This window comes from Drosophila obscura, unplaced genomic scaffold (assembly GCF_018151105.1).
Source record: "Drosophila obscura isolate BZ-5 IFL unplaced genomic scaffold, ASM1815110v1 contig_1, whole genome shotgun sequence".
Taxonomy (NCBI): domain Eukaryota; kingdom Metazoa; phylum Arthropoda; class Insecta; order Diptera; family Drosophilidae; genus Drosophila; species Drosophila obscura.
Genome location: NW_024542679.1, coordinates 8,923,932 through 8,935,727, shown reverse-complemented (window position 1 = coordinate 8,935,727; position 11,796 = coordinate 8,923,932). Strand labels below are relative to the sequence as shown.

At 50.7% G+C, this 11,796-nt stretch overlaps 1 protein-coding gene across 1 annotated transcript; it reads right to left on the bottom strand.

The window, feature by feature from the left end:
- Positions 1-348: 348 nt before the first annotated feature.
- LOC111070492 (LIM homeobox transcription factor 1-beta) lies at positions 349-6,906 on the bottom strand. Its single transcript, XM_022361083.2, has 3 exons — positions 5,948-6,906; positions 1,240-2,118; positions 349-1,166 (listed from the first exon to the last, which is right to left on the bottom strand). Exons 1-3 carry the CDS (start codon positions 6,642-6,644, stop codon positions 913-915), a joined length of 1,830 nt encoding a protein of 609 aa, XP_022216775.2. The 5' UTR covers positions 6,645-6,906; the 3' UTR covers positions 349-912.
- Between the last annotated feature and the right edge of the window lie 4,890 nt (positions 6,907-11,796).

The following is an 11,796-nucleotide window of genomic DNA, read 5'->3' as shown; positions in this document are numbered from 1 at the left end:
GGCACATCAACATAACCGGTTGGGCGAAGTGACATAGCTGGCAACTTCCAACAGAAGTAACGTAAACGTTTGGCGGTTTCAATTGAATGGAATTAAAACAACTTCCATCGTTATTTTTTTAAATATCCCTTATGTAATGCAATATGAAAAAATCCCTTAAGATCTATCAAACAAAAAATCAGACGGGCGTTACTAACTTTCCCAAATATATAGCGCCTCAGAAACGTTGGATCAGCCAAGGGTATCACAGCTACGGCTCCCAAGGGAGTTTTATTTCTTTATCCATGAAAAGCCCAGCCTCATATGCCCAGAAAATGAGGATACTGCATTCGGTTAAGATGTATATTTTAGGGGAACAGATTAAATTGCACTTGCTAATACAATTATTGACTTTAAATTACATTTAATAACAATTGTCCGGTTTAAAACTATTTACAAACATAAGGTGCACATTGACCGTTTACCTTTCGGCTGTTCTACATATCGTTACATACATACATATATACCGATGTACGTACGTATGTATGTATATGTTATGCACTCGCTTCCACAAGAGACCAGCAACAAAACGTCTCGTCTCGCTGGTGTGTGTGTGTTTGTATGTGTGTGCCTTAAAATTTCATTTAGCTTAAAAAAAATCACATTTCATTTATCTTCTTCTACAACTCGAATGCTTCTAATGCTGCAGCCGCCCGTCTCCGAAATGCCTCCCGCGGAAATATGCCAACTATGAGCTATTTATAAAGTAACAGCTGCCGCTGCCGCTGCCGCTTGCCCCGCCTTGGCCATGGGGTGCTTAACTGCCGTGCAATGGGAGCCTTTAACTCTAACGCTAATAAATTCGTACGACGGCGAGTCTTCGCCACGGTGCCTCTGTAGCCTCCAAATCCACCGATGCACCGATACGAGTGCCTAATGCTCCGAGCTAAAGTACGAATTCTGCATGAGATATAGCTTGTCGATCGGGTTGATCAGGCTGGTGTTCAGGTTGGCCAGCATGTCGTGGGGATTCGAGTGCGAGTGCTGATTCCCGGATGAGCTGGTCGACTGCAGCTCCAGGTTGTTCAGCGACAGGGAATCTGCGTCGTCGTCCAACTGGTCGAAGTTGCTGCCATCCAGCGACAGGTCGGAGCTGCAAAAGCTGTCGTTCGAGTTTGCCGGATAATCTGTGAACGGAATAAAGGCAGAAAGGCAGAAAGGCTCAAAGTCTGTTGTATGGCGGAGATGAGTTCTGCTTACCGTCCGGAGAGAAGGGCAAGTTGGGATTCAGCGGCTGGCTGGCAAAGGCGTTGTCCAGCCCACCCAGATAGCCCGAACTGTCGCCGCCCATATCCTGCTTGACGCACTTGTCCTCCTTCTCATTGGACTCCTTGTCATCGGCGGCGCTCGAGTTGCCCGTGCCACGGCCGCCTCCAGATCCACCCGAGCTGCCACCATTCTGCTTGGCCTTGCGCTGGATCTTCTTCATCTTGGCGCGCTGATTCTGGAACCACACCTGAACGACGCGCACCGACAGTCCGGTGTCCTTGGCCAGGGCCTCGCGCACCTTGCGGCAGGGCTTGGGCGACTGATCGAAGGAGGCCTTGAACTGCTTCCGCTGCTGTGAGGTGAGAATGGTGCGCGGCCGCTTCGGACCGCGACGTCCGTCTCGTGGCCGCAGCAGATCCTCCTCGTCCAGGCCCACAAAGCCGCAGTGCTGGGCCGCCGCCGCCGCCAGAAACATCTCCTTCTCCAGGTCGTGGCGGTAGCAGAACAGCTGGCCGTCGCGCAGCATGAACTGTTCGCCCTTCTGCAGGGGCAGCCGGCAGGCGTAGCACACGAAGCAGGGCAGGTGGAAGACGTAGTTGGGTATGGGCCGCATCACCAGCTCCTGCGGCAGGATCGCGTGGCAGCAGGAGGCGCACTTGACGCCGAACAAACGGTCGTAGTCCATCTTGCAGTAGAGCTTGGAGTTGCGCACGTAGCAGGTGTTGTGCAGCTGCATGCCGCAGTAGCAGCAGGCCAGGCACTGCTCGTGCCAGTTGGCCTCGCCCACATTCATCAGATAGCGGTCGTGGATCTTCTGGCCACAGCCCTCGCACAGCTCGAAGTTCTTCTCGCATTTGATGTGGCCCACTTCTGCGAAGAGTAAGGGAGAGAGAGAGGAGAAGGGAGGGCAAGGCGTTAGTGAGTTATAAAATCGATTTCGCGTAATCCGAATCCCGCTCATCCCCCTCATTGACGTGCGTGGCGGTGGCAGTTACGGTGGCGGTGGCGTATACGTGATGGCAGCACATGTCGCTGCAAAATTATCATGACATGTGCTGCCACAGCACAGCACAGCAGCGCTAGGGAGCAGCAGCGTTCCAGGGGCATGACAATCAAATCGTGTGAAAATGTCTCAGCTCCCTTGTTTGGCTTCGACAGACAGAAGCCAGAAGACAGAAGCCTCGAACTGGATCCGGCAATCATCGAAGGCAGGCAGCGGCAAAAGTATCTGTCACCGGCGGCCTGGAGCTGCAACAGCTTGTATTGAAAGGTTGCTGATGCGTAATTGAAACGTAAAGTTTTCTGTATTTGTGCGAGCTGCCATTGGGCGGGTGGGTGCCACGATTATCTGTATATGCCCTGCCCTGACTAAATCACTAAATTGGTTTCAACTTTTTGTATTCAATGCACAATACATACATCATTTAAGATCTGTGCTGCCTATAGATATATATGTGTGTATGTACATAATTCCCTTATGATGAATTCCTCCCTCTGTTTGGCCAACCCACCCACAGAGCGCGACTAATCTCCATCCGCTGCTGCTTCCCCATAGACGCGCTCTTGAAACTGTAAACCAGTCATAAAAAGCAGTACCCGAAACACACAGCAAAAGCTGCCTGCAGTAAACATATAAAAAAACATATATATATGACGAAAAATGTATGGAAGCATCTGAAAAATGAGCAGCCAGGCAGCAGGGCAGGCAGTCAGCCAGCCAGAAGGACGGGCCACTGGATGGGAGTGTGCTGCTATATTATATGGCTGTGGCTCAGTGGCAGAAAAATGTGCATGATTTATGGTTGGCACAATGGCGGACCCCACAGCCGCCATATCTACGATATACGGTATGTACGTACGTGTAGGGGTGTGTGTTCTGTTGGGGGGCAGAAGCTCGCTTTTTAGGGGCGCCAGCGCTGCGAGAGCTAAGCCAGTGCAGCGTGAAGTTGACAAAGCACGCCCCAACCCCCCCAAAGCAGCAGCTCATCCACTCCATTCCCCTGTAGCCCTTGGTGCACCAATATATGGTGCATTGTGCAGTGCATACATCAGACGCGACCCAATCGCATTGCCCATAACGGATTTTGCAGCTAGAAACAAAAAGTACTGTCATTCAGCCCCGAGCATGGGGACATTTTTTAGAACTCGGATTTGAGCTGGTCCCCCCCCCCAGCCTTCGGTTTGGTGGTGGCGATATTGGTTCGTGTTCTGTCCATTGACGTTTCGTTTGTGTAATCTAATCGAGATTTATGGCATTTGCTGCTCTATGCTCTCCCATGACTCGATCCTTGCTTTGTTTCAGCAAAGGACAAAGGACCCATTCGAATCAGGGCTGAGCTGGCGAAACTCGTTGGAAAAAGTCAATAGGCAAGCAGGCAAACAGGCAAGCAGGCAAACAGGGCAAGAAGCGCAAACAGTGGAAACAAGTGCGGCACACACTCATGTCAAATACATAGATTAACGAGCAGATAAATCCAAAAGCAAAAGCAAAAGCAACGCGGCGATAAACGGGCAAATATAACCAGCTAATAGACAACAGCGTCGAAAGTGTCCTCGTTCTTATCGGTATCGGCTGTGGTATCAGAGTTGGCTTATCGTGCCCCGGCTCCGGCCCCTCCTCCGCACTGTGGCACTGTGGCAGTATATGGTGTGCATTTATTGACACACTGACAGGCAAGCGGAGGTCTATGGAGATAAATTGGGGAGCCGGTGCCTCATTTGGGGCGCTTACTACGGCCGCGTCCACGTGCCACGGAGATTTTTGGCAGCTCCGACTGGATAGACAGCTCTGACAGCTTTAATTATTGCCACTGGCAGCAATTTAAAGCCCCGGCTATCTGTACCTGCTGGATCTCAGAATGAAAGTGACACAGAGCTATGCATATGGCGCATATTTCCGCTTCTGCTCGCACAAAACCCACACTCACACCCACACTAAGAGAGACAGGGGCAGAGACAGGGGCAGAGACAGGGCAGGAGCAAGTTGAGGCCACCGCAGAAGCCAGATATGTATGCTGATACGCTCGGTGAAATACCTGACACTGAGTGTGCTCATTTCCGTGGTCTGCCTGCCACTGCCTTTGCCAGCCGGCTGCAGCCATTTGGGATTGCCCCACGCTCCACGCTCCATGCCCCGTGCCCCATGCCCCGCACCGACATTCCTCAACTCCTCCTGGTTTTGATAGTTTGAATTCAGACTTTCAGACTCCGGGTGTGCACACACACACACACACACACACACACTATGTAGTGCCGTAGTGTGGGTCGGCAGCTAAGCTAAGTGATTGGCAACCCGACACGGCAGCCAGGCCTGGGTGAGGCAGGACGAGGCGATGGCAACGCTTGGATGGATGCGGAACCGGAAACTATTTGCTGCCATTTGCCAAATGGCAGAATGCAAACATTAATAGAAATTTCATAGGCAAATCTCAAGTTTGTCGGCAAAAGAGCAGCCCACATTCACTCCTACGTGAGGCTTGAGGTGTGGCGCCCAGCGGGGGTGGCGGCGGAGTCTCTCGAAAGTCTCTCGTGTGATCCTAAAAAACCCAAAACACCATCATCCACTTCGGCTCGGACGAGGTCCTGCATATGCATCACACATTGTTTGCACACTTTGCATTTCGGGGGGAATTGCGCAAAAGTTTTCTCCCCGGCAACACTTTCATTGCAGCTAAGCTGAAAAGTGTTGCCTACTTTAGGGCAAGTCTCTACGTGTGTGTGTGTGTGTGTGTGGAGGCATGCCAGCGTGTGTGTGGGTGTGTGGCATGCCTTAATAGCCTTTTATTGGTTTCACCACGCCCCTTCGTACGGGCAGTGCCAGCCAGGTTCATTGTCAGAATTATTTTGTGGTCAACTTGCGTTCATACTTTTGGAAATACTTTCGGCCCGCCACCGCCCGCTGTGGCATGTCCCTACCTACCTACCTACCTACCATCATAAATTCATAATTCATTCTGTGGCGCACTGCCAATACTCGCTTTGATAGAAAAATTTTTGTATTTATTTTGATATTTATTTGCACATGCAGCAAAAGTGCAAACAAATTGAATTCAACTGCCTAGACTAGAGTTGCAATTAGTTGTTAAATAAATAGTGTAGCGGCTCAGCAACCTACTGAATTATTTCGCTTAAAATTATTCGTTTATTCGACATAATTAAAATTGTGTGCTAAGTAAACAAAGGGAAATCATTAACTTTGCATGAACGGGATCAAAGCCGGGAAATAAATAAATAATTTGTCCCCATTTAAGCTAAAGAAAATAAACTATGAATTCAGATTTAAATTATTATTATTTATTATTAAATTCTGTAGGCCAACTAAATTCAACGGCTGCTAATCAATTACAGTCCCTTTTGCCGAGATACTCCCCATACAGCGCCCATGCAGATTATATGGAAAACTGGCACACGAATTCCCTTAGACCCAAAAGCCCAGAACATCGCACGCAAACTGCAAACACAATCTGGTGCACAATCTCGTTTCACGTGAAGGTGAGTGGGCAGCACCCGGAGGGCCATGCCACGCACTTCCGGTGCAGAGAGAGCTGCCTCGCTTGGCCCAAGAACTCCGCTCCGCTCCGATCCGACCCGCAGGCCGGGCACACGCAACTATGCCAAAAACGAAAAGCGTGAAAACCCCAGAATCGGAACGAGCCGGAAAATGCCTCGACTGCCGGTGCAAAATACTTTTGGAACATACCTGTGCGTCCACTACAATCGGCAGACAATTTCGATGCTGCCGCCGATGACGATGCCAACGCCAGCGCCGTGGCCGCTCCTCCTCCTGCCGATGCCGTCGTTGAGTTCGCAGACGCAACAGCAGCAGCCGCAGCAGAAGCAGCCGTGGCTGCTCCGCCTAATGACGAGGAGGCGACTGAGGGAGCTGTTGCTGGTGGCGCTGCCGCAGAAGAAGCAGAAACAGCAGCAGCAGCAGCAGCAGCTGTTAATGTGTTGCAGGCGGAGTGGTTGCTGTTGTTGGGGCTGTGTCCTGTGGGCGTGGGGCAGCTGTTAATTGGCACTGGCGTGGTCGAGGCTGCGTGTTGCTGTTGGTGGGGATGCTGCTGCTGCTGCTGCTGATGCTGATGATGATGGTGGGAATGGTGTAGGTGTTGCTGTTGCTGTTGCTGGTGTTGTGCGGAAATTACGGGCCCCGTTAATGAAGCCGTTGCTGTCGGGCTGTTGTTGCCGGAAATGCTTGTTGGCAAATTGTTGTTGATAATGTGCACATTGTTGTTGTTGTTGCTGCTGCTGCCGCCCAGACAGGCGGCTGTGGCGCTGGTCATGACACTGGGATTCGGACTGTCGAGGAATCGCGCGCCGCCGTGATTCTGCTGCAGCGAGTACAGGCCGCCACCGACTGGATTCAGATTCGTGGGCATTGGATAGAACTCCAACATCTTATTGACGCCGGCTGACGAATTTACAGTTCGAGTCTCTTGGACAAAAAAATCGCGACCACATACACAGACACATAAACACGTAAACGTACACACGAACACACACCGGATGCCGGATGGGACACTTGCACGGGGCTCTGTGGCTCCACTTAAAAATACGAGAAATTTTTGTGTCTTTGGGGCTGACTGTCGTCTGACTGACTGTCTGTCGGAGATTGAGGGGTTTTCGCTGCAGAGCTGCAGGAGGCACAACCAGCTGCGTTCGCTGTCAGATTGCGTGTGATCGAACAATCAGCGGAATCAAAGCATTTCACTTTGCCCTTCGCTGCTGCGTCGGCAGTGCCAAAAAGTCCCATTCTGAAATGTACCCCCGCACACACACACGCACACACACACACATACACATAGCGAGCGAACCCTCAGTCACCCTCTCAGCGCTCTCAGCGGAGATGCCACTCTGCGCCTGCGCCTGTTTACAAAAGCAACAGAGCCAGAACTGCTGGGAACCCCACTGCTGCACGTGCCGAGGAGATGGGAGCTGGGGCAGCGGCACTGCAAGGGTTGCATGAGAGGCAGTACCATACCCATTCCCATTCTCATTCCCATTCCCAACCCCCGTGTCATCGTGTCCCTGTGCCTGTGCCTGTGCCTGTGCGCATGTCTCAAGTGATTATTAGCCGCTTCGGGCGCAGTGCCCGAAGGGAAATTTACTCGTGCGATATTTCCCTCGCATCGGCCAGGCCACACCTCAGCGGCCTGCGATTGGTCCTCGCCTACCCCGCGCACTCAACGGCAACCATTTTCTGCGGCTACATATACATATATATCCATCCATCTGATTTCTCTCTCTCGCTGAGAGCAGATTGTTGCTTTTATTGTTTTTGTGGCTCGTCGTGGCATAAATTCGAGTCCGCAGTTCGGGCTGAGGGGAGGCGATGATGGGTCGTGGGTGCACCCGACGATGCTGCTGGGGCAGAAAGACACAAAGACACAAAGACATACTTGCAACGACGACACTGGCGGCAACTTTGACGTGCTCGGCGCGCAACGACAGCCAGCGACAATTTCTGGAGTTGTTGTTGTTGCTGCCCCCCGTTTGAGTGGCACGACTGGACCAGAAGGCCAACCAGCACCAGAACGACGGCCTTGTCTTCTTGCCGTTTTTATGCTCTTGCATTTAACTTTTGCGGGTCGGCAAAGTTTTTTGGGTATAAACAGCCAAAGAGCGCGGGACGTCAGCCGAGCTATTCCACACCCTGGACACAGGGTCCACAACAGTGCACCAGAACGATAAGGTTTTCGAAATATTGAAGGATCTGAGGATCTGTTGAAGAAGAACCTTGTCACCCTGTATACCAGACAGTCAACCGAACTGGGAGAGGCATTTCCGCAGCCCTGCCAAAGCCAACTATTCACCCACGCAAATACAAACACCCCTTCACAAAGGGCAAGGAAAGGAAAGGAAAGCCGAGTAACAGGGAGAAAGCGGAAGCTGAAAAGACAAACCAAACATGGCGCCGTGCACAAAAGTTTGGCGCTACTTCTGAGGCTTCGTTCTTCCTGGAGTCCTGGAGTCGCAGCTAGAGCCGGAGCTCCGTGCCCCCCTTTTGCTTTGGGCTTTCGGCAACTTGATGTTGGCTCTTGGCTTAAGACTAGGCTTTGGCTTCAATGATTCTGCCCTGCCCTGCCGCCCCCTCCTGCATCCACGGTAGCTACAGCTACAGCTACACGCCGATGCTACTTGTGCCGTAAAAGTGCCAGGCAAGCTGGATATGTTTTGGCAGGGCTTAGGATACCTTGCGGGAGTGGGCGAACTTGTTGGCATCGAGCAGCACTTGTACACGGAATTGGCATAGCTTCCCTCTGCTGCTGTTGCTGCTGCTGCTCGACTCGCCGCCGCCCCCCACCTTGCCGCTCGACGATTGTTGCTGCTGCTGCTGTTTCTGCTGCCAGTTTGTGCAACTTTGAAAACTTTATTTACCGATTTCGACTGGCACAAAGGCCACTGAAATTGAAGCAATGTGCGCATTTGCTGTGGAATTATAACAAAGCAGCGAAAAAGTATCTGCTGCACGATTTTTAGCACGGTATTCGCCGTGAAGTTGGGCATATACGATTTAATTTATTTTAGACGCCGCCTTCATAAGCAATACATTTGGAGATTTTTGGTTTTTAGTGGGTATTTTGTAGTCAAAACAGCTCCGACTTGTTGTTAATCTCGTTCCAAATGTTTTCCGACCAACAAAGTCATTGAAATGCAGTCATCAGCGTCATAAAGCATAGAGACAACAGTTTGTAAAGAGATTTCTACGAATTTAAAATTACTTGCAGAATATTTTGTAATTTCTATTAAACAATAAATAAATCGATTGTATTTTTATAATAATAATAATAATTATCTATAACCCCCCACATTTATGCATTAATTAACGACTGGCTGGGCAAAGTCCGCTTCGAAATGTCAAGCTTTATGACTTTATGGCAATCGGACAGCGATTCGGAGGCGTGTGCATAATTAGGCCGGAAAGTGCACAGCAGAGGGAGCCAGCAGATAATGGCAGAGGGTGGGGAGGCTCCCTGGCCGATTCGCTGGCCACTGCTGAGCTCGCAAGCAAACAGACCAAATTATGGTTTACAGGCACCATAAAGATACAGTGAATCGTATCGTATCGTATCGGTATCCGGCAGATAGTTACGCAGCCCGAATTCAATTAACCTTGGCCACACACAATCGAATGATGCGTTAGCTAAAAGCTACAGCCATCCTCAATCCCCTTTCCCATCCACTAATCGGAATAATAATGACAACATCATAGTGCCGATAAGTTGGGATCCGAACGGGGATAACGACAGACAGACAGACAGAACGACAGAGTGCGGTAATAAAATCAAATTGACAATGGAAAAAAAAGTGGAAATTGTCATAAAACTCGTCAGAGAAGAGCGACAGGAATCAGGGACAGGGAGGGATGGATGGATGGATGCAAAGGGGTCGTGTCGTAGTCAACCAAAGGCAAAATGTTAGGCCACTGGAAACAAATTTAATAAAACATCGAAAAACAAACGGGCAAAGGGTAGCCGCTCTGGGTCCGGGCTGGGTTTGGGTTTTGGGAGGGCAGATTCAGATTCAGACTCAGAGCATGATTCGGGTTCAATGCATTCATTGTGCGGCTCCTCGCTCGCTCTCGTTCCGTCAATGGGCTGCGGAGACAGAGTAATATTGAATAACCACAACAACAGCAGCAGCAGCAACAAGGGGCACGCTCGGCAGCCTCAGGATAAATAGTTTTTGTATGGCTCTTCAATTATCATTTGAGCATGATAAGCGCTAAAGAGGCATGAAGACCAGGACAGACACCGACCGGAGGCGCTGGAAAGTGCCTGGCAGGATATATGTACAAATACTCGTGCATGGGAGGTGAGTGAGGCGGCAAAGAAACCAGTCTAAGTAACCACACAAGACTGCTTGAAAATGTGCTGCAGGAGCCAGGAGGCAGGAGGCAGGCGGCAGAACGCAGGACCACCATCAGCCGCAGGCCGGGCAAGGGATAGGTAAGGGATAGGGGTCATTAGATGGAAACATTTGCTCTTCGTAGCACTCGCCTCCACGGCTCTATTGGCGGGCAGTCAACTAGAAATGCCCCGTCTGGGGCGGGTGGTGGTGTCATTGTTTGTTTTGGCAGAGGGCCTCAATCCGTGCCCAGTCATGCCCAAGACGTAGGCTCCGACGAAGCCTTCCACTGGCACCCACAAACGCAGCTGCACTGTGGTGAGAGGAAGCCCAGCAAACTGTCAACACAACGCGTGCGGCGAGTCCCCGGCCAGGGAGCTACTTCTACTCCAGTTTCCCCAATCGTGCAACCCGCCGAATGGAATATGAAGTGCGTAAACAATGGGCATGAAGCGACACGGGAGTCCGCTGCACTACACCCGCTAGCACGCAGCAGGCCTGACCCTGAAGTGGGCTAATTTGACGGTGTCCTGCGTGGCATGCAACCCCATGCGCACTGCATCCCCCAGTGCCGTGTCCAGGGCAGAGCAAAAGTGTGAAAGGATTTATGCGCGTAATTTCGCAGATGTTTAGATTTCGGTCTCTGTCTGAGTCGCACACTACACTAAGGAAAATGAATGCAGTCTCAGACTAAGGTTTCTTCGCGAACCTTGGGCCTGCTCCATTCTTTCACACTCCTCATATCAGACATTGAATATATCTATATATTAAGTGTATGGGAATTTTTCTCTCAGTGTAGTACCAAATTATTTTGCTGCCCGGTGTGCTGATCTGTGTCAACAGCCTACGCCCAGGTCCAGTTCCCAATCGAGCTGCAGTCGCTGGCAGGCATTGATAGACATGCTGTCTGCCCGCACTCGGAGATTGGTCGACTGTTGAGCCTGCCGAGCCACGAACTGGAGCTGGGACGGGGACGGGCACTCTTCGGCAGAGCCTCAAGTGGAGTTTGTATCTGTGAAGTGGCCCAGCATGTGCTCAATTTAGTTTTGAATATCTGAATGTCTTTCCCTCGCCTGCTCGAGGACCCTGAGTATTATCCCTGTTTGTTTAATGTCAATTTTAGTGCTGTTGGTCCCGCTGCCCTCGTCTCTGGCTGCCAGACTGGGAACGGTGACTCCCAGGGCATCTCTCACTCCGACTCTCACTCCCACTACAGAACTGGCCGTTGCTCCGTCCTGTTTATTATTGGGCTGTTGTGGTTTATTTGTCTTGGCATTTTGGCATTTTGGTCTTTCTGCAGCTCTGCGGGGTTTGTTTATAATCAGCATGGAATTGGCTTTCGTTCCGGCTGAAGGATGGACAAAATGTTTATGCGAATCTCAGCATTGAACTGAGTTTAAGCTCGGAACCAAGTGCCAATCAAATTTGATCTTCACTTGCATGTTTCAGCGAAATAATAAACAAATTTTTCATTGTGTGAACTTTTGCGTTTCGTGGGATCGGTTCGACTGCGGTGCCCGCAATTCCTCGCTCGCAGCTCCGGCAAATGTTCTATTTAAACACCCCAGCTCCAGTCCACTCAGCTTTGAGCCTGGCAGTGTCCTTTGCCAGGGCCTGTGTCAAATTGAAAATGATACTTTGAAGTTTCGGGCGGCGACAGCGCCAAAGACAAAGACAAATACAAATATTGGCAATACGCTA

Excerpts from the sequence above, each read along its gene's own strand:
- LOC111070492 (XM_022361083.2), bottom strand. The coding sequence starts at position 6,644 with ATGTTGGAGTTCTATCCAATGCCCACGAATCTGAATCCAGTCGGTGGC. Across the intron at positions 2,119-5,947 it reads CGATTGTAGTGGACGCACAG|AAGTGGGCCACATCAAATGC; the intron begins GTATGTTCCAAA and ends TACTCTTCGCAG. Across the intron at positions 1,167-1,239 it reads CTTGCCCTTCTCTCCGGACG|ATTATCCGGCAAACTCGAAC; the intron begins GTAAGCAGAACT and ends TTCCGTTCACAG.